The sequence below is a fragment of the Trifolium pratense genome, linkage group LG1 (genome assembly GCF_020283565.1).
Source record: "Trifolium pratense cultivar HEN17-A07 linkage group LG1, ARS_RC_1.1, whole genome shotgun sequence".
Classification (NCBI taxonomy): Eukaryota; Viridiplantae; Streptophyta; class Magnoliopsida; order Fabales; family Fabaceae; genus Trifolium; species Trifolium pratense.
In genome coordinates this window covers 33,596,736-33,623,745 of record NC_060059.1, presented here as the reverse complement: position 1 = coordinate 33,623,745, position 27,010 = coordinate 33,596,736, and the positions used below count along the sequence as shown (strand labels likewise).

The following is a 27,010-nucleotide window of genomic DNA, read 5'->3' as shown; positions in this document are numbered from 1 at the left end:
TGGGGATGGATGGTCTTCGAAAGCCTCCCTATCATTCTGATTTTCTTGTCCTTGTAACCTTTCTAACAATTCTTGTCCTGAAATCTTACGTCTTTTCCTCATATCAAATCAATACCTATATGAAAGAAGCATGACTAAATTACAAATGTCATAACTTAAACATTAAACTACTCTAACACTATCCAATATGTTATCTATATCTTTACAAAGTAGTTCTAAGGCAATTGATTCAAGCTAAACACAGTGCAGTGCAGCCCAACACACACACAGAGTGGCTAAACACACCCCCTCAAAAACCAGAAGATAAAGTTTCAAAGGGAAATAAAGTAAAATTATAATAATAATAATAATAATAATAATAATAATAATAATAATAATAATAATAATAATAATAATAATAATAATAATAAAGGAGGGAAAATAAAAAAGAAGGGAAAAAACTAGGCGCGGAAAATATTTTGTGACACATCGAGGGGAATTGGACTTTAGCCAATTGAAATCAACAAGTGATAGGAACCCAACCTTTGTGATTGGAGATCCCATGAATAAGGTTCATATGGGTAAGAACAAGTTGTTAGATCTGCTAGCACCAAAAATTAATTAATTAATTAATTTTTGACTTAGTCTTTTTCCTATGGTGTGAATGAGAAAGTGTTAGATACTGCATTACAGAGAGGATAAGCTGACATAGCTTTTAATGATTTTCATAGCCCTTCTGAGTGGTGTATGATTTGCAGCATACACTTGATGAAATCACCTATGTGAATGTCAAGTGGAGCCGCTTGTATTAGATCTTGGTGAAATCTCTAGAGCACTCATGAAAGAATCCAGGCACGCGGACGGCCTATTCGCGCAACACAGCGGCAACAACAAGAACTGTGGGGGTGTAATGCAATTGATAGACCGCTAACATACGCTAAGTATCATTGGTCCATATAGCTTGCTGCACCAATGTTAATGTAGCTGCCGGAATTATTCATCCATTCATTGAAAAAGAATTGACTCAATTCAAAGAGAGATGACAATTTAGTTTTTATTCATACCAATCTTCGTCTTTTCTTGAGAAATAGTAATACTTATAATGAAAGTGCAACAAAAATGTGGGATATTCGTAGAGATAAAGGAGATTTATTTAATATATAGCTGATATTCTTGAAATTGTTAGTCTTTCTCGCGGTGAACCTAACTAGAGGCAACTCTTTTTTAGTGATGATGGAGAGGGAAATAATTGACTCTTTTTGAGCTAATTGCATTTTAATTTCATATTTTGATGTTTGGAACAATTTAAATTACTTTTAAAGTGTGGTGTGATATTTTTTATGTTTAACTATTTGTTTGAGTTTACAATAAATTTGACTTATAGTGACAGACAAAACTTTGTCGCTAAAAGTAAACAATCTGTATATAGATCTCATTTTCACCTATATCGAAACTCTTTTTCAAGTAATCTAGTTTATTATTTCTTACCGGAACACCTTCCTTTTCAAAGTAACCCAATTCATATTTCAAAGTAAATTTAACTAAAGATGAAAATTTTCCTAAGTAGGAAAACTTTCAATTTCATCAACTTCTTCTAAACCACTTCAATTTTTACAAATTCACCTTATAAACTAAAGATTAATATTAAATCTAAAACTAGTAGTAAAACTTGAAGATAAACCTACAATCTCAGGTCACTTCTACACCCAATTAGCTTCACCAACATCCACTAGCTCTCAATGGAATCCAAAAATTTCAATCCTCAGCCGCTAGAATGTCAGATAACCGATTATCCCAAAAGCTTAAGCTGTTAGGAAGAGCTATATCAATGATTTTATATTATTTCTAACACGCCACCTCACGCAAGAGCCCACTTGGGCTTGAAGCGTGGATAATGCATAAGCCCACCTACCATATGCTTAAATTCCACATTTTATTTAGAGAGTGAGGAGAGCGGGGATCGAACTCTAAACCACTTAATCATAGAGGCTCTGATACCATGTCAGATAACCGATTATCCCAAAAACTTAAACTGTTAGGAAGAACTATATTAATGGTTTTATATTATTTTTAACATAGAAAACTAATAACGGGCAAAACAGATTAAAAACAAAGGCCAGTATCCAATGAATAAAACATATAGTTAATCAAACTCAAAAACAATTTATTTTTTAATTTAAAGAAAAAGGAAGTTTTTTTTTTACCGTGAGAAAAAGGAAGTTAAGACTTATAAATTTGGTCTTTATATTGTTGAGACAAAAGTTGAAAAAAGAAGCCCCCTTCACTCGGTCGGCAGCAACAACAAGCTCCATCCACCATGGGTATCGATTTGAAGAATTGAAGGCAGGAGGTAAGTCCAAGAAGACCGAAAATGGTAAATTAGATTTTTATCATTGAGCAAAGTTAGGGTTCCAAAATAGAAAATGGGATTTTCACTATTTTAAACACAAGTGAAGGATTTAATGAAGAAACAAACAGCCATGATCGCAAGGGAGAGAAATCTAATGTGGTGGCTTTGCTTCAAGCTTCGTGAGGAAGGAGAAAGAGATGAAGTTGCTCAAACTATTTGGTTCAATTGAAAACTTAACTGAAAAATTACGAAAATGGTGTCATCAAATCAGTTCTCGCGGTTGCCAAGATTGGGGTGGGTATTGGGAGAGATGATGGGGTGTGTCAGAAAAAGGGTAAAATTATTCTACAAAAAAAAAGGGTAAAATTGGAACATAAATTGATTTGTAGGGGTAGAGGTATAATTGTTGGGGTAGAAAATAAAAATTCAAACAAAATTTAGGTGTTGGAATAGGCCCAGCCCAGACGCATGTGCAACATGTGCTGTGACATTGAGCCTCTTAAAAATGAAGGCTTCAATTTTTTAGTAAGTGTAGTAATATTAATAAATTAGGGATGCAAAAATTAATATATTATACAACAAACTGCAAAACGTCAATTGTTAGGCCAATAATCTCTTTTTTGGAGTGTAAAATTTAATACATTACTTAATTGACGAAATTTCTTCAAAAAATATTCCAAAAATGACTCGTTTTATTTTTTCTTATAGAGAAAAATGACTCGTTTTAAGTAGTTAGAAAATATTTTATTATTATTGATTAAACTAGGACTCTTTTTACGTTAATTGCATTGATGATTATTTTAAAATGAGTCATTTCAAAATTTAAAAAATTGTGAAAATAGGACCAAAATTGCTAAATTAAAAATAGAGGGATCAAAATTTAAAATTTTACAAAATTTGACAAAATAAGAGAGAAGGTCTTACCTATGCACTATTACTTTAGACGCGCACACATCAATAAAAAAAAAAATTAAATAAAAAATATATTTATCACATCAATTAATATAAATTTAAATTTTTTTTCTTTAATTTTACAGTATCCATTTATTGTGAGTGTGTCTAACAAATTATTTGTGCTCTCAGTAGTGAAAGTATCATTGAAATATGCATTTTCTACGAGCAACAACCAATAAAACGAAATTAACAAAGTGCAGATAGTTGACGACAATGACGAGAGAGAAGGGCACAAATAAAGAAAAAGCAAGACTTTGAGGCCGAAAATTGTAATTTTATTAAATTAATAAAGTTATTAATTAAATAGTTTGTCATAAATGATTACATTTTCAAACATAAGAGCATTTTTAATAAGGATATCTAAGAGAGTTTCATAGACTAATGATACGGTACCTTAACTTTTTTTATCATTGGAGTTCCATGACGTGGCACAAATGATATTAAAATTGATGATACCAGTACCTTAAATAAGGTATCGTATCATCAATTAAATGTTATTATTATTTTTATTTTTATTTTTGGTATATAAATACAATTTAATAGCTTTTATATATGTCAAAACATTACTGTTTATCATTAATATATGATATATGATACTCAAAAGGTGGTATCACCGTTGGAATAAAATATGTATAAGTTGCGTAAATATTACATGGCATTATAGGGACCACTTGTTAATAATATATGATACCCAAAATGGTATCACCATTGGAGATGCTCTAATATTCATAAAATATTACTACCTTTGTTTCTATATATAAAAGAGCTCTTGTTACCAAGCCACTAGGTTTGGTCTAGTAGTGAGGTTTGTGTATTATACTAGAGGTCTGTGTTCGATTCTCAGCTCTATTGTAAAAAAAAAAAAAAAAAACTCTTGTTACAAAAAAAGAGCTCTTGTACAAAAGATCAGCCGCAGCCCTTAAACAAATCCATATATAATTATGGAAGTTGACCATTTCAAAAAAATAGTTAAGGAAGTTGGTTTATAATATTAAATCCATTGACAAATATTTCTTTATATAAAACAATTTAGAATCAATCACAACAATAAATTAGTTCAAATTATAAGAGATTTGGGGGACTCAATTAAATCATAAAAAAATTGTGACAGACAAATTTTATATAAAGAGAAATTTTTTGAAAAAATGCAAGAATGGAAATGTGTCCTTCCAAACGTGTGTCCCTTTGTGCGTTTTAATAGGTATTTATTGAACTTATTGACCAACATAATAATTGTCCTTAATTGAATTCTTATTTTGTCTTGAACCATTGGTATATAAATTGGAAATACTAACTGTTATTACCAAGTGCTTTTGTTCCGTAACTATTAGTAGTATTTTCCAAACGTGTGTCGACCCTTTGTGCGTTTATTTGATTTTCCTTTAATAGGTTATGTATTGAATTTATTGACCAACATAATGATTAATGTAAACGTAAAAAAAAAAAAAACATAATAATTAATGTCCTTTATTATATTCTTTTTTTAAGCAAATATAAATAATGTCCTTTATTATAAAAAAAAAACATAATAATTAATGTCCTTTATTATATTCTTATTTTGTCTTGCACCATTGACATATAAATGGGAAATACTAATTGTTTATGAATCACCAAGTGCTTTTGTTCGATAACAAAATTGTGAAATGATTAACATATTGTTCTTATCGGTTTTGTGTTTGGCAACTATTACAAGCCATGGAGTTGATGGCAGTCATAGTACACTGAACGAAGATTTAGAGTTGGAGAGACAACCAAAGCTTATTAACAAACCTCCTATCAAGAGTATTCTTGTATTATTCACATATATTAATTTGATTACTGATTTTTTTTTTTTTTATCTCATTATAGAACTTGATTATAAATTTTCTGGATTTGGTTTTTGGGGATTTTATAGACAAAATTTGGATACATAGTTGATTGCATCGATATTAACAAACAACCAGCTTTTGACCATCCTTTGTTAAAGAATCACACGCTACAGGTTGCACAACTTTCAATTTGGTTTACTTTCTTTGATTAATATTGTATATATTCTTTACGTCAATGTTTTTTTTTTTCTTCATTTGTTGCAGAGACAACCTAGTTTTTACATAAAAAAAGAAAAAACAAGTGTGAAGAATTCACCAACAAAGTCCATATTTGAACTTGATGAAGTCGAGTGCCCAACTGAAACAGTTCCTATTCAGAGGACAACGAAAGATGATTTTATTCGTGCAAAATCTTTATGGAATGATACAATCCTTGCAACTGCTGTTCGTCATGTAAGTTTTCTCTTAAACATGTGGTTAGTCTTTTTTTTTTCAATATATAAAGAAAAAATTGTATTAATAAGGAATACTAGAAATATTCAAATCCTTACTACACAACAAAAACAAACCTTAGTTATAAAAAATACCTCCTGACCATTACACTAAAGCCAAGAAATAACTTGATTTGATGAAATGTAATTACTAGTCTAGATACATGCCACATTCAAACAATTTTTTTAACCCTATAAATTTATACTAACCCCATAATTACCATACCCATAATTTGTGTTTGAGTAGGCCTGCTCTAAATCCAATTCTCTAACCTTTGTGTTCTTAGTTTATATGTACAAATATCAACTAATGTTTCAATTTTTTATTAGCTACGTACGTTAACATATTTTGAATTTGTAGATTGCAACAGTTTCTCTCAAGGTGGCTCCTGGTGAACATTATTATGCAGTTAGTGGAACTACAAATGTTTATAATCCAAAGATAAGTAATGGTCAAGCAACCTCATCTCATGTATATATTCAAAGTGGAGATGGTACTAATAAAATTCTTGCTGGATGGCATGTGAGTTTTAATTTTCCTAAAATTTGTTTGATATATAACTGAATAGTTTTAATTTTATATTTTTTTTATTAAAAAAACTACTATTAATTTATCATATGTACAAATTGATGTCAGGTATCTCCTCATATATATGGTGATGATAAGACACATCTTTTCGTTGCATGGACGGTAAGGGATGCTTGGTTAATTTGGTTTATTTTAAAATTGTATCTTTACTTACAATGTGAAAGTATGATCTATTGATCAAAAAAGTTATTCTAGGTATAATAACTTTTTTGTTTTCACTTTTGCTTTTGTTATATGAATCCTCTTTAAATTTTGAGTATCTGATATTAAATCATAATCACAGTCGGATAATTTCAAGAATACCGGATGCTACAATGTACAATGTAAAGGTTTTGTTCAGATCGAAAGTCATTATTACGCTGGTGCAGCCATACGACCCACATCTACCTATGGTGGACCGATGGTTAATATGGCAATTGAAATTTGGCAGGTAAACTTTTTTACTATAAATTTTCATTTTTGAAAATTTGGTAACCGGCCTTAGAACCGATTTTTACTATAAATTTTGAATTGCCGTTCAAAAAAAATAAATTTTGAATTAAAGGCTAATATTATACAATGTAAGGAAATGGTATATATTTACACAATTTGGATATGTATTTGTAGGAGACCGACAGATGGTGGGTGAGCATAAACAATTATGTGGTTGGAAATTTTCCACTAGCTTTATTCACCAACTTAAAGGCAGCTGCTGAAGTGGGGTGGGGTGGTGGAACAATTGCCATCGGTGTTCCTAACCCTCCAATGGGATCAGGACACTTTCCCGATGACGACTTTTCTCATGCAGGTTATTTTATAAATATGGGATACAGAAATGTACTTAGATCAGCATATATAGGACCTGCCAAGTCCTCAGTTCAAGAAAACGTTGATGCCCCTAATTGCTATAGAGTTAAGTACGATGAAAATAGTCATTTTGGGGGACATGCTCTTCAATTTGGAGGACCGGGTGGTAACTGTAATTCATAATTTATGTTTTGAGCAAGTTTCAAAATAAATAAAAAGAATGATACGACCATTATCTTTTTTTTTTGGTTACAATGATACGACCATTATCTAAAACTTCTTTTTTGAGACATGTTAGCCATATTTTCTTCTTTCTCAAAAAATAACAAACAAATAATCTAATATGATGTCATCCTAATTATAATCTGCTCTAGCGAATTATTAACTACTACCTTCGTCCCTAATTATAAGACCTTGTTTGATTGTCGCACGTATGTCAATGCACAATTTTGATCACTAATATCTTTAATTGTCTATAAGTAAAAATTATAAAAATTTAATATTTTGAAAATACTTATCAAAACAAATTGAATAAGATCTTATATGGTAATATTTACATTTATATAATATTAGAAAAATACGATCAAAACAAGGTAAATGAATAATGCATTTTTGTCAAACAAGATCTTATAATTACGAACGGAGCTAGTAATAACTAAAGGGTAAAACAACAGTAACCTCTAGATACAAACAATAAATTTTGTCCTTATAGATGCTCATCTGAAACTAAACACCAATGGATTCAAACATTCGATCATGATTAATATAATCTATTAGAACAAGTTAACAACTTGTAGAAGAACTTGGTATAGAAATAAACACAAGTATAGAACTAGTGTGTGTGTGAATTTGAAAAAGTTCATGTTAAGTCCTACATTGGATAGGACACTCACTTTTGTTGTGTTTATATATGATTAAGTCATTACTTGGGGTACGCCCCAAGGGGTATCCGGTTTTGTAAACGGGGAAAGTCTGATACATGATCGAACTATGTTTCTTGAAGATTTTGGTAGTTGTAGAGGAAGTGCGATGGTCGATGAAATTAGGGAGAATTTTCGGAGAAGTTGAGTGAGTGAGAAAGGGAACTAGATTGAGGGAGAGATGAATGCGAGTAATGAAGAAGTTATGGAAAGCGTTTGATGTCTTTCCTAAATTTGTGTGCTCCACTAGTTGAAGGGAAGAGAGAAAAGTGGTTGCATGCATATATTGCCTTAATTGCTACAACTCTTCATGCAGGCAAATTCCCAATTCGCCCCTTAGTCTTTCAAACTGAACAGCATCCAATGCTTTAGTGAATATGTCAGCCACCTGTTCCTCGATTGTAACATGCTCCAATTTCACAATATTTTCTTCTACCAAATCCCTGATAAAATGATGATGAATATCAATGTGTTTGGTACAATAATTTTAGGTTTGCTGTGTATTCTCATTTCTCATTATAACCCTTATTTTCACAACTTAAGAAATACATTAATGATATTCTATTGAATCCGTGTTTTCTTTCTCCTATTTTTGTATCTCTATCATTAACACTCATGTCTGAGTCAACGAGGTCGAATTGGGCCTACCAGTGTGTATTGTTCATATATCAATTCATTGAATTTTAAAATTGAAAATTGTGATTTTTTTTTTTGAAAATTGTGAATTGAATCGACTAAGTTTGGCTTTTTGGGTTTAGTTTGAATTTTTTATTTGAACCAAACAAAATCGAGTAACTTTTTGTTTGATTTGTCGGTTTAATAGGTTTCGTATGAAGTTTGAAACGCTTACATCCTTAAACGTAAGTCTTCTCACTCCTACATTCACTACTAAAGCTAAGATTGTAAGGATTAAGATTTGCTTAGCCAAACTAATTTAGCTTAGCGAAATTAATATTGCACAACAAACTAAGAGTTTTAGTAGCTATTTGTTAAGTGAATGCAATGCAAATTCTCTTAAAGAATTTGTTGAATCCTGTAACGTTAAAAACTCAACAAAATTAACCAAACTCAACAACAAGCTAGTCCATTCCATAGTAACCAAAATTGTCCATTAACGGTCACTATATATAGTACTTTCAATACTTTAACTCAATAAATTTCTTAGGATTCCTAGCTTTACCCTTACAATTAAGTAATTAATAACCCTTAAAATCTTACTTTCTAAACCTAAACCTCATTCTCTTCTATTCTTTCCTTTCCATGATCATCACATACAATCCACAACCCTCATATTAACATAAACAAAAATTGAACTTTCAATTTTCCAGAACCGATTAAACAATGGCCCCAAAAGAAACCAAAAGAATTGATCAAAACTTTACATTATTTCCTGCTTAAAACCAAAACGGCAGCCATGTACCCTATACAGAGTTGAATTCTTATCACAAAACCAAATCATCTTTATATTTAAAACTAAAACATAATAAATAAATTATCTGAAATACAAACTCTGATTAAGCTGAAAACTCATAATAATGTCTGAATTATTTTTAAAGAGGGAATAAAGTACTGTTTGCAATAATAAAAAAAAAAACAATACATCAAAGTTTCCAATTAAAGTTCTTATGAAATAAAAGAAGCTAAAAATAAAACTAGAGAATTTCCACCACAACTTCTAAGATTCACCCTTTACCTGAAAATAAAACAGGGTAAGCACTAATTAATATTCAATAAGTAACGATTAGTAACTCCTAGAATCACATAAAACAGGATATAACAAGTACATATAGCAACTTCAAAATCAAATCACAAATATATGCTAGGTCACAAAATTTCCAAAACTCCCTAATTTTATACAAAAAGTGATTAAGTTTCATTTGATCGAAACACCAACTTTTCTAATAAAAAATCACTCAAAACCCTCACCATTCCTAACTCACAAGTTGCTAATTACTCAGATTAATTCTACTAAACTATTTTCTATTATAAAACCATCACAGACACATTTTCTAGCTATCAAATTTGTAGCATGTACTGTTAGGGATAAAAGTAAATAAATGAAAATCAGTAAAACTACTTACTTGCTGCGATGGCAAGTGAAGCGAGTCCCGCGGCAAGGCCAATGACCCATGAGGGGCTCGAACAGTAGCTGTTGCTGTGTTGGGGTTTATATGTGTTGTTGACGGGTGTTAATGGGAAGCTGATTTCTGGTGGCTGGGATTTAAATGGATCGGGTGGTGGTGGTGGTGATAGTGGATTTTTGGCAGCAATGGATGAGTTGCAGAGAAGGAGAATGAGGAAGGAGAGGGAGAGGGTGGAAACGGCCATTGTAGTTGGAGAATGAAAATGTTGGTCCTGTTCCGTAGATCTATAGAAAATGTTGGATTTTATTTTTTTGGAAAATGAGTGCAGGGGAGGTAATTAAGCTGTGAGACTCAAACTTATAATTTGGATATATAATGAAAAAGTCACCACATTGTCATCAATGATAATACAACAATATATGTATTCAGAGTAATATGAATAAGACATTTCACCTACATTTTATGTTGCTGAAAAAGATTTTTTATTTTGACTATAGATGACAAATATTCTAGTAAATGGGTATAATATAAAACCTATTAAATTAGATAAGTGACTAATATAAAACTTATCTATCTATATATATAATTCCTAAATAGTTATCCTAATGTTTATCTAAACCCTAATTCACTTAAACCAATCAAATGTTTTCATTTAGTCATGTCATCCAATACATCCAATTAAATCACTCTATCATGCCACATCACTTCCTATTTCTCTCTAAAACTCAATTTAGTAGTTAATTTAATTCTTGCTCCTCTTCCAATGCCCACCAATCAATATGTATCCGTTTCATTTTTCTTTTCATATGCAACATTTACTTTGAAGAAATTATATGCCTAATAATATATTCACCATTTATATGCATTATCTTTTCATATGCTCTTTTCAAGTTTTTTTTATCCTTAAATGTGCCTATCCCTTACCCCCTATATATATTACCTTTGTTCATGCAACTTTTATGCTTCTCTTCATTTCCAAATTATGTGATTATTTGTTACCATTGTTTTGTAATATTTCCTTTTTGCAGATGGGTGACAATCATTCTTCTTCTTCTTAATTTTTGTTTTAATCTCTTTCTTTTAGTGGTTTTGGTATTTTTGTGATGATTACATCCAATTTTTTTTTTCAAAACTAAATACTTCGCATTAATATGTGTCATTTCTTTGTTCATATGATTCCTCATCTTTTACGAATTTGCGGGTCTTTTGTGTGGAGTAATTCAAATTAGCATTCTCATGGTAATTCCAAACCAACATAAATCTATTATATATGTATCATTTAAATGTGTCATTTTAATTTTCATTTTTTTGTGAATTAACTGATCTTCTATACTAACTTCTAAATAATCCAAGGTGTGATTCAGATTACTGGTCCTATTGTTGTTCCGTTAGCTGATGATTTAATGCAAACATAAAGAATGAGTATTGAGAAGTTGTTTGAATCCCCTATTTATAGATCTATAAAACTAGATGCTCTAATTAATTATAAATTTGATATTTTTATTTGTGGACTAATTAAGCGAAAACACTTCAACCATGCTATGATTGGAGTTTGAATCTCGGATTCTCTATTTTATTATTTTGAAAATATTTATTGTTTCAATTTCTCCGATTATAATATAAAACAACGCATCACACCCGTGCATCGCACGGGTAAGGGTCTAGTTAAATTAAATAATTAGAGGCTAATATGAAACCTATTGAGTTAGAGATAGGGTTGGGAATAGGCCAGGCGGCCTACAGGCGCCTTCGGCCTGGCCTGTTTAAGTCTGGCCTGTCCTGACCTGTTTATTAAAAATGCTAGGCTCAGGCTTTGGAAATAGCCTATTTACATAAATAGGCCAGTCTCAGGCCTTTAAAAAAGCTTACAAAGCCTGATAGGCCGGCCTGTTTATATTTAATAATTATTATTTATATAATAATATTATTTATATAGTAATTGTATTATTGCATACTTAATAGACTTTGTCGTAATCGTATTTATCATTTTATTAGCTTTTAATTCTTGTGTTAATCATTTTATTAGTTTTTTCTTAATGTTGATGAAATTATAAAAATTTAAATATGAAACAGGCTTTAAGACATGTTTAGCCTATTTAAAAAGACTATATAGATAAGATAACATATCATTAATACACCGAGGTGAAAAAATGTCTTCTCCTAGCACTCTGCTAGGGCAAGAAACTTCAAATGCTAAAAAATCCAAAGACAAGATCGATTTGCAAGAGAGAAGCACTAAGAAGATCAAAAGTGGGGAGCATGATTACTCTAATCATTCTTCTGCCCCAAAAGACTATAGCGACTTAATTGATTTGCAGGCGATGGAGAAAGGAGGAAGGAGGTCATATAGGGATAAGGTGACAGGGGTGGAAAACAAGGGTGATGAGGAAATAAATGTGGAGGATGAAGGAGGAAGCGATGAGGAGGGTGAGAAGGATGCTGGGATTAGGGTTGAGGAGAATGAAATTGGGGGCTATGAATGTCCTGAGTTTGTGTTTTCCAAAACTGAGGAGAAGAGGATTCATCGTCCTTGGAGGAGAGGAGTGATCGTGAAGTTGTTGGGAAGGAAGATAGGTTACAAAGCTTTAGAGACTAGACTAAAGCAGATGTGGGTGCGGAAAGGGGTAATAAGTATTATTGATCTCGGTAATGATTATTATCTAGTAGCTTTCTCAAATACAGAAGATCAATATGAGGCACTCATGAACGGGCCTTGGTTCATATACGATCACTACTTGACTGTCAAAGAATGGAGTCCGAACTTTCACCCGGCAAGCGATACTATATCTAAAGTTGCTGTCTGGGTGCGAATTTCCGGCCTACCGATTGAGTTCTATGATGCTAAGGTTTTGCGCTGTATTGGTGATCGCATCGGACGGACTGTGAAGGTTGATAAAAATACCTTGGCTCAAGAACGGGGGAAGTACGCGCGGCTGTGCGTTGAAGTTGATCTAACCAAGAAGTTGTTGGCCATGTTCAGCATTAAATCAAGAAAATATAATGTTGAATATGAAGGGCTTCATCTACTTTGCATTACGTGTGGAAAGTTTGGCCATTATAAGGAGGGTTGCACAGAGAAGCCAATGCAGCAAAAAGCTACTGGGAGCGTTCAACAACATGGAGGAGACGTGAGTGGTCTAGTAGGGAGTGATGGTGATGGCCCTTGGGTGGTGGTTCAAAAGCCACGCAGACAACGTAAAGGGAAGGAGAAGGATGCGGTGGTGGACCAGAACCAGGGGAAGGCGGTGAACGGGAGCATTAATGACAGGCCAAAAATGTCGGGATCACGCTTTATTGCTTTAAATGATGATATTCCAGAATTGAATAAAGAGATTCCTATCATTATTGGAGTTAATGAGGATGAGAATATTAAGGAAGCAGGTGAGAAAAATATGGCTACTAATATGGAAGGAAATAATATGCATGAGGAATTAGAAAAGCAACATGTGAAATTCAAAAAAGGATTCGGAATTTCAAATGCAGAAAGGGCCAGCAAAGATCCAAAACTTGCAACACGTGGGACCCAAAATTTTAAAGGCAAGGGAGGTGGTTTCTTAAAAAAAGGGGTGGAAAAATCAAGTGGACTTGTGGGGGAAAATAGAAGGGAAGTGTTGAGGGAGGCCCATTCTCGTAGGCCCAATGACAATAATGACCAACAAAAATTAGTACTCCAAGATGGTTCTAATATGGGGGTGATGGTCAAGGTTATAGAGGGGGTGGATAGCGAAACATCATATTTAGGCCAGCATGGGAACATAGATTTGGGCCAGTCTCAAATTATTATGCCAAACATTCCCAGACCTCCCAATTCTGATGGGAACACGCCTATTTTCATTACTAGTAAACAACATCAGAATCATGTTTTAATGATGGATAGTGATGAGTTTGTGGATGTTAGTGACAATGGTGCAACTGGAGATTCAGAATCGGATATGGAGGTGGTTGTTGAGACTCCTCGTCTTGATCAATAAGTGTTGTTTCCTTTCTTTTGATTGGTTTTTGATGAATATACAAAGTAAAATATTTGTGTGGAACTGTCGTGGAGCAGCCAACACATCATTTTTGAGGTATTGTAAGCAGTATATCGATGTCCATAAACCTGTTATGGTTGTCATTGTTGAGACTCGGTGTGACCCTCAGAAGCTTCGCCGTACTTTCAAGTTGTTAGGATATGAAGACTTGTTAACAACAGAAAATAGAGGTTATGCTGGGGGAATAGTAGTGGCTTGGAAGAAAGATGATATTAATGTTATGCTCTGCAGCAAGAAATTTCAATTTATACATCTCAAAGTTAGCTATCCAGGGGGTTGTGAGTGGTATTTTACACCAATATATGCAAGTCCTAGTGAAGAAAATAGAAGAGTTTTGTGGGAAGATTTAAAGTCTATAGCTGACAGAATGCATGATCCATGGATGATTGCAGGAGACTTTAATGATATTCTTTGTGCTGCGGAGAAAAAGAATGGTGCACCAGTGTCAATCCGTAGGTGCAACATTTTTAGAGAAAGAATTAATAATTGTAATTTGATGGATCTTGGTTCGGCTGGAGCTAAGTTCACATGGAGAGGGCCAATTTACCATGGAGGACAGAGAATCTATGAGAGACTTGATAGGGCCATGAGTAATGATAAGTGGAGAATTCAATTTCCAAATGGTTTTGTTAAGGTGTTAACAAGGATTGAATTCTCAGATCATCATCCCTTGCTAATTCATCCTACTGGTACGACGTATAATGTAGCGCCAAAACAGTTTCGTTTTGAAAGTGCTTGGCTGCTAGATGATTCGTATCATGATATGCTAAAAACAAATTGGAAAAATGATGTGACAGTAGTGCATAACCTTGGTAGACTGCAGAATGAGTTTCGAAGGTGGAAATTATATACTATTGACCAAGTTATTATGAAGAAAAAAGAGATTATGGCAAGATTAGGAGGAATCCAAATCAGAATGCAAAATGGTACCCGACACGGAGGCTTGCATCATCTTGAGAATAAATTGCAGAAAGAACTCAGTGAGATTTTGAAAAAAGAAGAGTTGATGTGGTTCCAACGCTCTCGAGCTAAATGGTTGATGGATGGTGATAGGAATACTCGCTATTATCATATTAAAACTGTTAGCCGACGTCGGAGGAATAATATTGTAATGCTCAAAGATGAACAAGGGGACTGGATAGAGGATAGTGAGAAACTCCAAGAGTTGGTTAATAATTTTTATAAACAATTATTCACCATCAATGGTCAGATAACCTTATGGCAGCAAACTCCTATAACATTCCCTGCGCTGAGTAATGAGGAGATCGCTAGTCTTGGAGCTGAAGCTACTAGTGATGAAATCAGAGGTGTAGTTTTTGATATGAATCCTTGGAAGGCTCCTGGACCGGATGGTTTTCAAGCAGGTTTTTATCAGCAGTCTTGGGACATAGTTGGGTCATCAGTGTGTGAATTTGTGCAAACTGTGTGGAGGATGCCGAGTACCATTGCAATGGTCAACTAGACAGACATTTGTCTTATTCCTAAGGTGGATCACCCGGAGCTAGTAACTCAATTTCGCCCTATCTCTTTATGTAACACTATTTATAAAATTGTTAGTAAGGTGGTAGTGGCCCGATTAAAAGATTATATTCCAAAGCTTGTGTCGCCTTTTCAAACAGGGTTTGTGCCGGGTAGAAATATCCATGAAAATATTATTGTGGCAAAGGAAATGGATCATAGTATGCATATGGCTAAAGGGAGGAAAGGATTTTTTGCAATTAAAGTTGATCTCTCAAAGGCTTATGATAAGCTTAATTGGGAGTTTGTTTGGAGGGTTCTGATTGAAGCCAACTTTCCTGATAATATAATCAATATTATCATGCATTCTATCACAAGTGTGGAAACAAATGTGAAGTGGCATGGGGCGCGAGCAGAGTACTTTCGGCCTCAACGAGGTATTCGGCAGGGAGATCCGATTTCACCGTATTTTTTTGTGCTTTGCATGGATAAATTATCTCATCTAATTTGTCATGCAGTTGAAAACGGAGAATGGAGAACATTACGAGCCGGTAGAAATGGCCCTTTGGTTTCCCACCTTATGTTTGCTGATGATCTATTGTTATTTGGAGAGGCTACTGAGAAACAAGTTCAATGCATTTTGGGAATTCTTAATGCCTTTTGTAATATGTCTGGCCAGGAGGTTAGTAAAGAGAAGACTAGTATTGTTTTTTCTAAAAATGTGGATGGAAATACTCGTCAAAAATTGGTGCAAATGTCTGGATTTAGGGAGTCAAACCAGCTTGGTAAATATCTTGGCATCCCTTTGACAGGGAGGGCGCCTCGGAGGGACGATTTTCAGTATGTAATTGATCAAATTAGTGCCAAACTAACAAATTGGAAGGCTCAACAACTATCTTTTGCTGGCCGGGTTACTCTAGCCAAAAGTGTCATTGAAGCAACTCCTATTTATCCTATGATGACCAATAAAATTCCGAAAAGTTGCTTGGAGGAAATTCAGAAGTTACAAAGGAATTTTATTTGGGGAGATAAAGATGGTGTTAAGAAATATCATGCAATAGGTTGGGAGAAGGTCACTAAGCCTAAGTATTGTGGAGGTCTCGGTTTACGAAGGCTTGACGTCATGAATCAAGCTTGTATTCTCAAACTTGGCTGGAAGCTGGCGTCGGGTGCTAATGACTTGTGGTGCGAGGTTGTGCGTGGTAAGTACGACTGTAGAGCTTTGAAGGGAGAGATTGATGTTCAAAACACGGCTTCAAGCTTGTGGAAATACATTGTCAAGCTCAGCCCGAAGCTAGATAACTTGTGTTTTTGGGCTTTAGGAGATGGAACAGATGTTGATGCATGGCGGCATGCATGGATTCAAGAAGGAATGCGTGTCATTGATCAGATCAATAACATTCCAGAAGAATTACAAAATATCAAGGTATGTGATCTTGTTGATGATGAAGGTAAGTGGAATTGGAATTTATTTCAAGGATGGATGCCATTGATGTTAAAAAATAGAATTGCTTCTATATTACCTCCATCTCCAGCGAATGGCAAGGACTTACAAGTGGTGGCGGGTGCTGGAACTGATGAGTTTTCAGTTGCTGTCATGTATAAGTTGTTATGTAATTATGCAGAAGATGACATGGAGGATGTATGGAAGCATTTGTGGGCATTACATGTTACAGAGAGGACAAAATATTTTATGTGGATTGCTTTACATGATAGATTGCTAACTAATGCAATTAAGGCTCGTATGGGATTAGCTCATGGGATGTGTGACCATTGTAGAGAGTTTGAAGAAACTAGTATACATGTTTTGAGAGATTGCACCTTAGCAAAAAACATATGGATGATGGTTGTCCCTCAACAAGCCCGTGGGTCTTTTTTTGGTGGAGATATAGCTCACTGGTTTCATATCAATTTGATTGGTGACTTAGTGAAGGTGGCTGATATTAAGTGGACAGAGTTTTGGGCTAATGCTTGTTATTGCTTGTGGACATGGCGCAATAAAGAAAAACATGAAGATAATTTTTTAAGACCCATTAATCCTGTGATGGTTGTGTTGCAGCGATGTAGAGAGTATAATTCTGCAGCAATTGTGAATCGGGTTGTTATAGAGAAACCGCGTAGCATTGCTTGGATTGGTTGGAAACCGCCGGTTGAAGGGTGGATTAAAATTAATACGGATGGAGCTTGTAAAGGAATGGCCACTGCGGGGTGTGGAGGTATCATAAGAGATAGTAAAGGTGTTTGGCTTGGTGGATTTGCAAAACATATTGGTATTTGTAGTGCGTTTACGGCGGAACTTTGGGGTGTTTTAGAAGGACTGCGCCTTGCGTGGAGATTGGGTTTTAGAGCTGTGGAGTTTGATATTGATTCTACATCAGTGGTGAAAGTTATTAAGGATGGTGCATCTTCTAGTGTTATGGGAATTTCTTTGTTAAAGAGCATCAGAAGATTGTTGGAGATGGAGTGGAATGTTAAAATCAACCATTCCTATAGAGAAGCAAATATGTGTGCAGATGCATTGGCAAATTTAGGATGCTCCTTAGAGAATGAAATTATCTTTTTTAATGAGTGTCCAAGTCATATTAGAAATTTACTTGCTGCTGATTGTATGGGGTTTTTATCTCCTAGATTAATCCTGTTGTAATCTTTTTTTATTTGGGCTTAGGCCCTCATCATTATCAAAAAAAAAAAAAAGACTATATAGATGCATTTATGTAACACAGACTTTTAAACAGGCTACAAGGTCAGGCCATGCTTTAAACAGGCTCAGGCCAGGCCAAAAAAATTGCATTTGATAGGCCATAGGCCAGGCGTAGGCTTGAAGAAAAATCGTAGGCCAGACTCAGGCCTCAAAGCCTGGCCTGGCCTGGCCTATTCCCAACCCTAGTTAGAGACTAGTATGAAACCAAATTTAATGTTTTCTGCACAATATTAATATAATGAACCAATGTGACAAACGAAAGAAATTTTGGAAGGGCAACTATATAATATTAAAAATTAAAGAAAGAAATTTAATTCTTGTTGTTTCTTTAATTCCACAAGATAGTAGTTACAATGATGGAAATTATCTTCTTGATTACTGAATAGAGAGCTAATAATTCATAATGTATAATGAATATTTTGTATGATTATCAACATATTATCACTATCTCTTAAGATAATTACATCACCTTAATTATATTTAAATATTTAAAAGGTGGAGAATTCGAAAAGAAATTGCTTATATATCTTCATGAGCACCATGTTTTATTTCTATACAAGTAATTATTGGGCACCAAAGGTTATGGAGTTAAGCCAACCATGCACGCAGGCACATTCACACAATCTAAGTAAATAAAAAAATTGGTAACCTAAAATTTAAGTAAACTCTACTTCTAATAAGCCCAACAATGATTAAATTTTCTTAACTTAAAATCATATAATAATTACATGGTTAATACATAGGACCCTGCTTAGTGACATACTACATCACCAACTAATAATCAGTACCTATGAGATGTAAAAGAAAGTCTTCATAATGTCCTGATGTGTCTGAACGAACAGCATGTGTTAATGGTTTTCCATATTTATTATAATATGCTATTTTAATTTGTTGCATGTCAAACTCAGTCCTTGTTACAATTACCCTTGTTAGTCTACTATCATCAGTGCCAATACCCTTCATTGACTTGCGCAAAATCTGCATAAAATAAACAATTTAAGTTCAAATCTAAATCTAAATATTAACATGGAGTTGAAAATCGAAATTTTGTTGTCTTGATGAGATTATACATATATATCTCATGAAAACAAAATAAGAAAAAGAAAAGCAACCAATGGTTAAAACTTATTAAGATGCATAAAAAAACAAATAGTACTATATTTATTGATGCAAATGGGAATCAGAAAACAAATACCTTAGCAAAGTACATGGAAGAGTTATCAGCACATCTTAGTATGGTCAATAATCCACTCATAAAAGAGCCAGATGTTTCTTTCTTTATTGCCTTCATTCATGACAAAAAATGAATTAAATTAGGGTGTAGAATAATGTTTACCTCCTGAAATGTTAGAGAATTTTGATTTATTCACATGTAATATTTTTTTTTCAACGCTGTAATGTTAAGATTCTGTCCTTTTAGCCCCTCGTAAAATATGCTGGCTTAAAATTCCTCAAAAATGATGATGTGACATGCTTAGTTAGGATGGTAAACCAAAATTTGTTTAAATTACAAGAGACAAAATGACGGAATATTAAGCCAACATATTCAAAAAATATATTACAGGAAATAAAACAAAACTCGATAACATTACAGGAGATAAAGACCTCTTAACCCATTAAATTATGCACAAAAATAACAATAAAGATAAATCTTTGTAGGCATATTATATATTATGTTTACCTTTTCTAATGTGTTGCCAAATGAAGTTTTGTATGCAGAGTTAACTGCAGCCAAATGTGTGGAACTTCTTTCACTAAAGATCCTTATAAATGTTTTCTCATCAGTTCCTATTTTCTTCTCTCCTGCTTTATACAGTAGTTTGGCATCTTCTTCTACCATTAGATTATCAAATTCTGGGCCTTCATAACGTGGTGTACTTATATATGCAAGCAACAACTATTCAAGTTTACAAAATTACCATGTCAATTATTTTCCACATGTTTTCACAAGGATATATAGAGTATTTAAGGCAAAAATAAAAATGTTCTAGTACTTTTCCCCCATTATTTAGCTCAATACAACATTGTGTATTACTCGATGAACCGTTCCACGGTCAAACACTCTGTAATCGCGTTTAGGTTGGTCAAATGTGGTTTAACACTTTAAGCACAAATTAGTTTGGTTTGGTTTTCAGTCTTATTATAGGTTTGAAAACCACGTTCAAAAGACAACATAACACACATTGAAGCTACAAAATATAGCTTGAGACGTGATGTGAGAAATCTAGTTCAAACACAAATTCAAACATAGGTTAAAATTTTATTCTTGATGCTAAATTCAATTATACCTTTGCATATAAAAATATTCAATTATACCAAAAAGCCTAAATGTCTAGATTTTGTGGTTAGATAAAATCACTTTTTAAATTAATTAAACCTTTGTTTAAAATAATTGAAAGTCACGTTCACAACGCACATTCATCAAACTCTCCAACTGTTCTTTTTTATGAGGGGGATATGCATATTCTTCTGTGTTGGGTCCGATAGTGGGTAGTTGGGCTATTTTATCTGTTTCTTTCGGGGCTTCGAATGAGAGGTCTCTGTCGGAGTACTTTTTGTCTCCGTTCCCAAATTCTCTCTTATACTTCCCAGATTCTCTCTTACATATACATCTATTTGCCATTAAAAAAACAAAGTCTAGGATGTGCAATTTTAGAATATGATTACACCAAAACCACATAATGGATACTATAATGAACTAACCAAATTAACAAAAAGAAGAAGAAGAAGAAAAAGATGCAAAGGGGACAATAGAGGATAGATGAAGCACCTTCTTGTAATCACTACTTGTTTGGTTTTCAATGTCACGTTCAAGAGGGGATTGATAATTTGATAGATAAACTTCTTTCAATCTCCTTAATTGTGATGGATTACGAGAACATATTATGTCTGTAATTGCTTGATTATCAACAACCGATTTTTTTAATGCTTTTTTAATTATGGTAGCATCCCTGCTTGGAGGATCAGGCATCCAAAGTAACAAAGCTTTCTGAAACCATTTACACACACAAAAAAAAAACATACAAGACCAGAAGAGTCAATCATTAATATAACTTTAATTAATAATAATTTTTCATAATTTTTTTTTGCAAGTTTAGTCTTTGAAATTTAATGAATTTCTAAAACTGAAAATGAATTCAACTATATTAGTTCATTTCAACAAGTTCACAAGCTAAATTGATTGACTAAAAAATACAGATCTAGATCCTTTTCTGTCGATTCTCTCCTACTGTATGTTCTGCACTAATTACGACCATTTGATCTTTGTTGTTGTTTCTCTCTTCAGACCACTTATTTTTCTTTGCGATCTTAGCCATTAGATTATGGCAGGAGAGATGACATAACGGGAATGGATCCTCTCTAGTGTGATTTTCACTGGGGGGATTAATGTCTTGATCTTGACCTTCCATTCCTTTTTTTTACACCATAGTCAATTTACAACAAAAAAAAAACATGTGGCTAGGATTTCACTGGATTCACTTTCCAATGGAGAGGATCCTCTCCCATAACATAACACATATATTAATAAGGCAGTAGATGATCCAAACTCCAAAAATAATAAAATATATATGATTGAAAATTTTCAATTTTCAGAGACTATATTATCTGTCACCTGCAATTTTAGAGACTAAATTGGTGATTCACTTTATAACTACTCTATGATATACACACAAATTAGGATGTCTAAATAGGACAATTAATTGTCCAAAGCTGTGAAAATAATTTTGTTTACCTTTAGATGGCCATGAATCTCTGCAGAAATCCGTTTAGAAAGTGGTTCAGAAAAGGTAGTTTCATACTCTTGTTGAATAAGGCTACGCTGATCTGAATTCCTGTGAGCTAGGATTTGAATAACGTTTGATGTGTTACACCCAAGACCTATAACAAATATATTTTAATGAGATCATATATTTTCTGTTTAGAAAAAACTAATATATATTTGAAAATAAAAGAATTCAATCTTTATCCTTTGATCAGAATTTTCATTATGCAATCACCTAAAATATATATTCAATGGTTCCAAGAGAACTAAATGCATATTTCATTTGTTGGTAAGTGTGACAAAATCACAATAATATGATTTTCCTAAAGATTTTAAAATGTAGTTTTTGTTAAAATCATATAGAGATCATGTTTTTATTGAAGTCATCACAAATCCAAACATGCACTATATCTTGTCACAATGTTGGAAAACATTGAAATATCAAAATATCCATGATTTATATATGTGCATATATAATTAAAACCTTTGAAAGCTTTGTGAAGCTTTTTACAATCTTCACGAGGTGTTGGTACCACTGGAGGTAAGGTTAAGGTTGCCATTATTTATCTAAATTTTTTTTTTTTTTTTGCCAAACAAATTGTGCATCATTACACAATAGACCTAACTAAGGCTTATAGGAAAACCCAATTGTTCAATTTGCTAATATGAATGTATTATATTAATTAGCTTAAATTTCGGATACAAAATATGCATTAGCTAATTTTAAGTGCAACAATCCACTAATAGCAAACTAGAGCAATGGTTGCGACATGCACATTCCTCTAGAGTTTCGTATATCCTTTTAATTTTGATTTTGTATTTGTTGCAAGAAAAATTATTATTGTTTTCTTATATAGAAAACTGTTTTTTTCTCTTAAAATTAAATTCTCATTCTTAGTAGTTTGATACTATTTCAACAAATTATTAGTAGTTTGATTCTTTTGCAATGCAATGATATTTTATTTTATTTTATTCTTCTATAAAGAGCCTAATGACAACCTCAACACACATTAAGTGTTAAGCGCAAAATTGTAAGTTGCATATTAAATGTCACAATAGCCAAATTCAATTAGCAACTAATAGTGTTACTCGCGATCATCTCTCGCCTCTCCTTTGCCCCTCCGAAAACAAATTAAATAATGTTTGTCTACCATGCCCCTCTACTAGTTTAGCTCAAGCTTGTTTAATAATGTCATCATCATCTCTTAGAATAACCTCATTGCCCTTTGGGCTAGCCCTAAGAGGATTTGTCGCTACAACTGATTGTGTTTTGATGACAGTTGGTCATTTGAGTATTTTTAATTATTATTTTATAGTATTTTAGTGATTTTTAGGAGTAATACATGGTCAAAGAGAAGAATAATTGAAGAAATTAACATAACAAGAAGTTTGAAGATAAAAGGCAAAAAGGAGTAAAAACACTTAGAAAAATTCCAAGCATTCACACACCTGCAGTTCTGGATTTTTCGCGTCGCGATGCAATCACGTTAGTGGCGCCATTTGGGTTTCTACTTGCACATGACATCAGCATGACGTCAGCAATATGGACAAGAACTTTTCACTTGAATGACGTGTCAGCATGGCATAGGATGCAATTGTTTCATTGTTTTGGTGCACGTGATTTATTCTTTCACAAAGGATATAAATAGGAGCTTCATAGTAACCTAGGGAGGGACGAGACTTTTGGGAAAAAAACTGAACCAAGGAACTCACGCCGTCAGGGAGAGAAGAAGCAATTGCCATTGGGTTTTATATCAAGGTGACTTCATCATTGATCTATTATTATATAATTGTTATGTCAATTATTATTATGAGTAACTAATCTCATCAGATTAGGGATTTTAGATGATTCTCTGTAGAACTATTTGAACCATGTAACTACGTGTTCTTATTTATGCAATTAAAACTAATAGTTATTCAGTTAATTTCGTGTTTAATGCTTTTCTTTATTTGGCCAATATCGAATTGATTTCAAGAAATAATTCACTACTGACCCTAGGTTTTATTACTAGAACTAAATTAACTGTTTGTCAATCGTAATCGCTTTAGGAATAAAGGATTAGTTGATATGATTAAGAATTTAACGTTTAATAACGTTTTTGATAATATTAATTTCGCCTAAGGAATTAAGATACTTTATTAGATAAAAGGGATCATGAGTCAAGGAATTGGACTTAATCTATTTTGTTAAATTATCGTAACTATTAGAGTTTGGTTGTTGAGAATTAGAACCTAGAGTACCAAATAGGAATACAGAGAGGATTCGAAACAATCCCTAATTGTTTCTCTCCATTAAAAAGTCTTCGTCAATTTATTGCAATCTTTAGTTTATTGTCCCATAATCAAATATATGCCAAGCATATCCCCCTTATATTTACGTCCTAAATACGATTCAATAGTTTTGTCGAGATTGAAACAATCCCTGCGAATACGAACTTTATAAAATTTATTACTTAACGATAAGTTAGTACACTTGCTAATTTTGTCATCATGTTTCAAGGATAAATTCCTCCTAAATATCATCGTTTTCCTCATATATAATGTTCTTGCTCTTCATGAACTTCACCATATAGTGCTCTGTTTCCTCCTGATTTCCTTCATTATTCTCATGCTCCTCATGATTTCCATGACTATACTCACTAGTCCTCATAATTTGTATGAGATCACTTGAATATTCTCATGGTTATTCTAAATCTCAAGCTAGTCACTTCCAATCCTAACTTTGTTCCTTCTAATACATATTTAATTTAAAAGTCAAGAGTTTAAGTTTGAATGACTTAATTTAACTTACAATGTCGATATTATTAGACTATACACTTTCACCTGAGTTTGAATTTATTGGATGTTTGAGGGGTTTGAAATTTGTCCTATAAATATATACTCATAGAACATAAATAAATTTAGTCCAATTTTAAAAATCGAGTTTTTGGAAAAATATGTTGGTGTTATGTCTCTTCTTGGAGGTCTTTTTGCAGGGTTGACATTTGACTGGTTGTTTTTTTTTTTTTTTTTTTTTTTGATAAGCCATTTGACTGGTTGTTGTTAATAGGTAAAGGATGAGAGTTTCTTTTTGTGTGGAAATGTACATTGTTTCGGCCTCTTGCATGAAGACATCACTGAGCATGGTAGGCAACGGGTCCCACCACTCCAATTGATCATAAACATGCCCAACATTGGTGGCACACAAATTGCCCTCTCTATAAATATGGGACCTATACAAATGAAGCCTAAGATTCATGCAATTTGACCACCGATCGAGTCCTCAAGTCCCATGGAATCACTTTGCTGTTATCAAAAGCATGGAATGCAACCATAAAATCACTCTCTAAACAATTAAACCTGTTTCATCTTATCAAATAAATAAATAAATTATAACTGCCTCAAAAAATAAATTAATTAAATCATAACATCTCTAAAAAAACAATTAAATCATAACATGTTAAACATAAGAAAAATGCTTTAGGGTACGACAAAATATTGTCGTCTTAACCGCACGATGTATAATACAGCAGTAATATAGTACATTTTTTATGTATTAATTAACCGACTAATACTTTTTAATTGATTGACATTCTCAACGATCTTCTAAAAAAGTATATATATTTTTGTTAAATTAGGAAGTAACTAAATTAGTAAAATTTATTTAATTTTTTGTGTAAATTAAAGGTATCATATTAAGAGTATATAATTGGACCGGTTTGGATCGGTTTTTGGTTAATTCAATATTCGATCAATGAACTTTCGATTGATTTGGTTTTTGGTCTTTTTCAAAAATGAAACCGATTCAAACTAATCGGTTAGGTTCAATTTGGTTCGGATACTTTAATCGGTTTACAACTTTTTTTTTATGTATTCCTTGCTATTATTTTTTATCCGATATATTTCCTGCTATAATCTGTTCTTAAAATTGAACCCGAGAACTTAACCAAACCACGTCGATTTTTAATTGGTTCAATTCAGTTTTGGATCTAAACCATAAAAGACTTTTTTTTTTCGATTTTGATTGGTTTGGATCATCGGTTTAATTGAATTTTTTTGATCCGCTTACACCCTAGATATTATCCGCGTGCAACTATTGAGTTTATTCCTTTCAAAATAACTTAAATTTATTTAAGGAGTGGACTTCTCCCAACAAATATTTTTGCATACGCACCGGCCGAAAATTGAACCCAAGAACAAATAGTTAAGGGACTAAGTATTCACCAAAAATATTAAAACTACAAATATTAGATTAGATGACATTAAACCACTAGATGATGATTCTAACATTAAAAAAAAACAAAACAAATTAAGTAATCAAGGCTTGCAAGTTAAAGTGGCAGTCGTGCAATATACACGAACAATCAGTCGTGCTATATAGGAATTAAATAATTAATTGGAAGGTACTATCAAAATAGGACCTAGATGCTAGGATGAACGGATGTGTTGTCTTCTTTGTCCAAGTTTGTTTCTTGGAATAGTGAAGGAATGATGGCATAAGGAATTGTTGAGAGGGAAGCCATCATCCAAAATTATGTACTGATGTATTTTCAGAGAGTGGCAACATTAAGGCTATGTTTGGATTGATGAAAAGTGGTGGAATAGAATGGAATGAAGTGGGATGAAGTTAAATTCCATTGTTTGGTTTTGTAATAAACTAATGGAGTGGAATGGAGTGATGGAATTCATTTCATCCAATTTTTCATTTCCCCCAAATTAGGGTGCATGTGATGGAATGGAACACATTAATTATATAATTACAATTTTATCCCTACTTTACTATTTCATAAATCCTAAACCGTTCTCATTCTTCCCTCTTTTCTTGTTCAACGTTTCTTCATCATATGTGCATTTCATCTGTGATCTCTATTCTCTACGTCCATTATTCCCTCTAGGGGTGGACAGGACCCGAAAAACTGGCCCAATCCGTGTTAGCCCAACAAAAAAAACCGAACCGGGTCGGGTTCAAGCAAAAAACGGGTTTCGCGGGTCTAAACATCGGTTTCATATGACTAGAGATGGGCGGGTCCGGTTTTGGTTTTGTCAACCACGGATAACCGAACCGACCCATCATTTAATATATATATATATATATATATATATATATTTTTTATTAC

At 33.1% G+C, this 27,010-nt stretch overlaps 2 protein-coding genes across 2 annotated transcripts; one reads left to right on the top strand and one right to left on the bottom strand.

Annotated features, from left to right (window-relative positions):
- Positions 1-4,615: 4,615 nt before the first annotated feature.
- LOC123898901 lies at positions 4,616-7,205 on the top strand. The gene is made up of 7 exons (XM_045949942.1): positions 4,616-5,073; positions 5,178-5,264; positions 5,356-5,544; positions 5,944-6,105; positions 6,220-6,273; positions 6,455-6,601; positions 6,778-7,205. The coding sequence occupies exons 1-7, from the start codon at positions 4,927-4,929 to the stop codon at positions 7,138-7,140; spliced, it is 1,149 nt and encodes a 382-aa protein (XP_045805898.1). The 5' UTR covers positions 4,616-4,926; the 3' UTR covers positions 7,141-7,205.
- Positions 7,206-18,925: 11,720 nt separating this feature from the next.
- On the bottom strand, positions 18,926-22,474 carry LOC123899701 (annexin D5-like). The gene is made up of 6 exons (XM_045950915.1): positions 22,399-22,474; positions 21,885-22,030; positions 20,922-21,140; positions 19,833-20,048; positions 19,347-19,436; positions 18,926-19,129 (listed from the first exon to the last, which is right to left on the bottom strand). The coding sequence occupies exons 1-6, from the start codon at positions 22,472-22,474 to the stop codon at positions 18,926-18,928; spliced, it is 951 nt and encodes a 316-aa protein (XP_045806871.1).
- Positions 22,475-27,010: the final 4,536 nt, after the last annotated feature.

Bases quoted from the DNA above. Each gene is read 5' to 3' on its own strand.
- LOC123898901 (XM_045949942.1), top strand. From the start codon at position 4,927: ATGATTAACATATTGTTCTTATCGGTTTTGTGTTTGGCAACTATTACA. The intron at 5,545-5,943 runs GTAAGTTTTCTC...TTGAATTTGTAG, and splicing joins TTGCAACTGCTGTTCGTCAT to ATTGCAACAGTTTCTCTCAA. The intron at 6,106-6,219 runs GTGAGTTTTAAT...AATTGATGTCAG, and splicing joins AAATTCTTGCTGGATGGCAT to GTATCTCCTCATATATATGG.
- LOC123899701 (XM_045950915.1), bottom strand. From the start codon at position 22,474: ATGGCAACCTTAACCTTACCTCCAGTGGTACCAACACCTCGTGAAGAT. The intron at 20,049-20,921 runs GTGCTTCATCTA...AAACTTGAATAG, and splicing joins CAAGTAGTGATTACAAGAAG to TTGTTGCTTGCATATATAAG. The intron at 19,437-19,832 runs GTAAACATAATA...TCATGAATGAAG, and splicing joins TTGGCAACACATTAGAAAAG to GCAATAAAGAAAGAAACATC.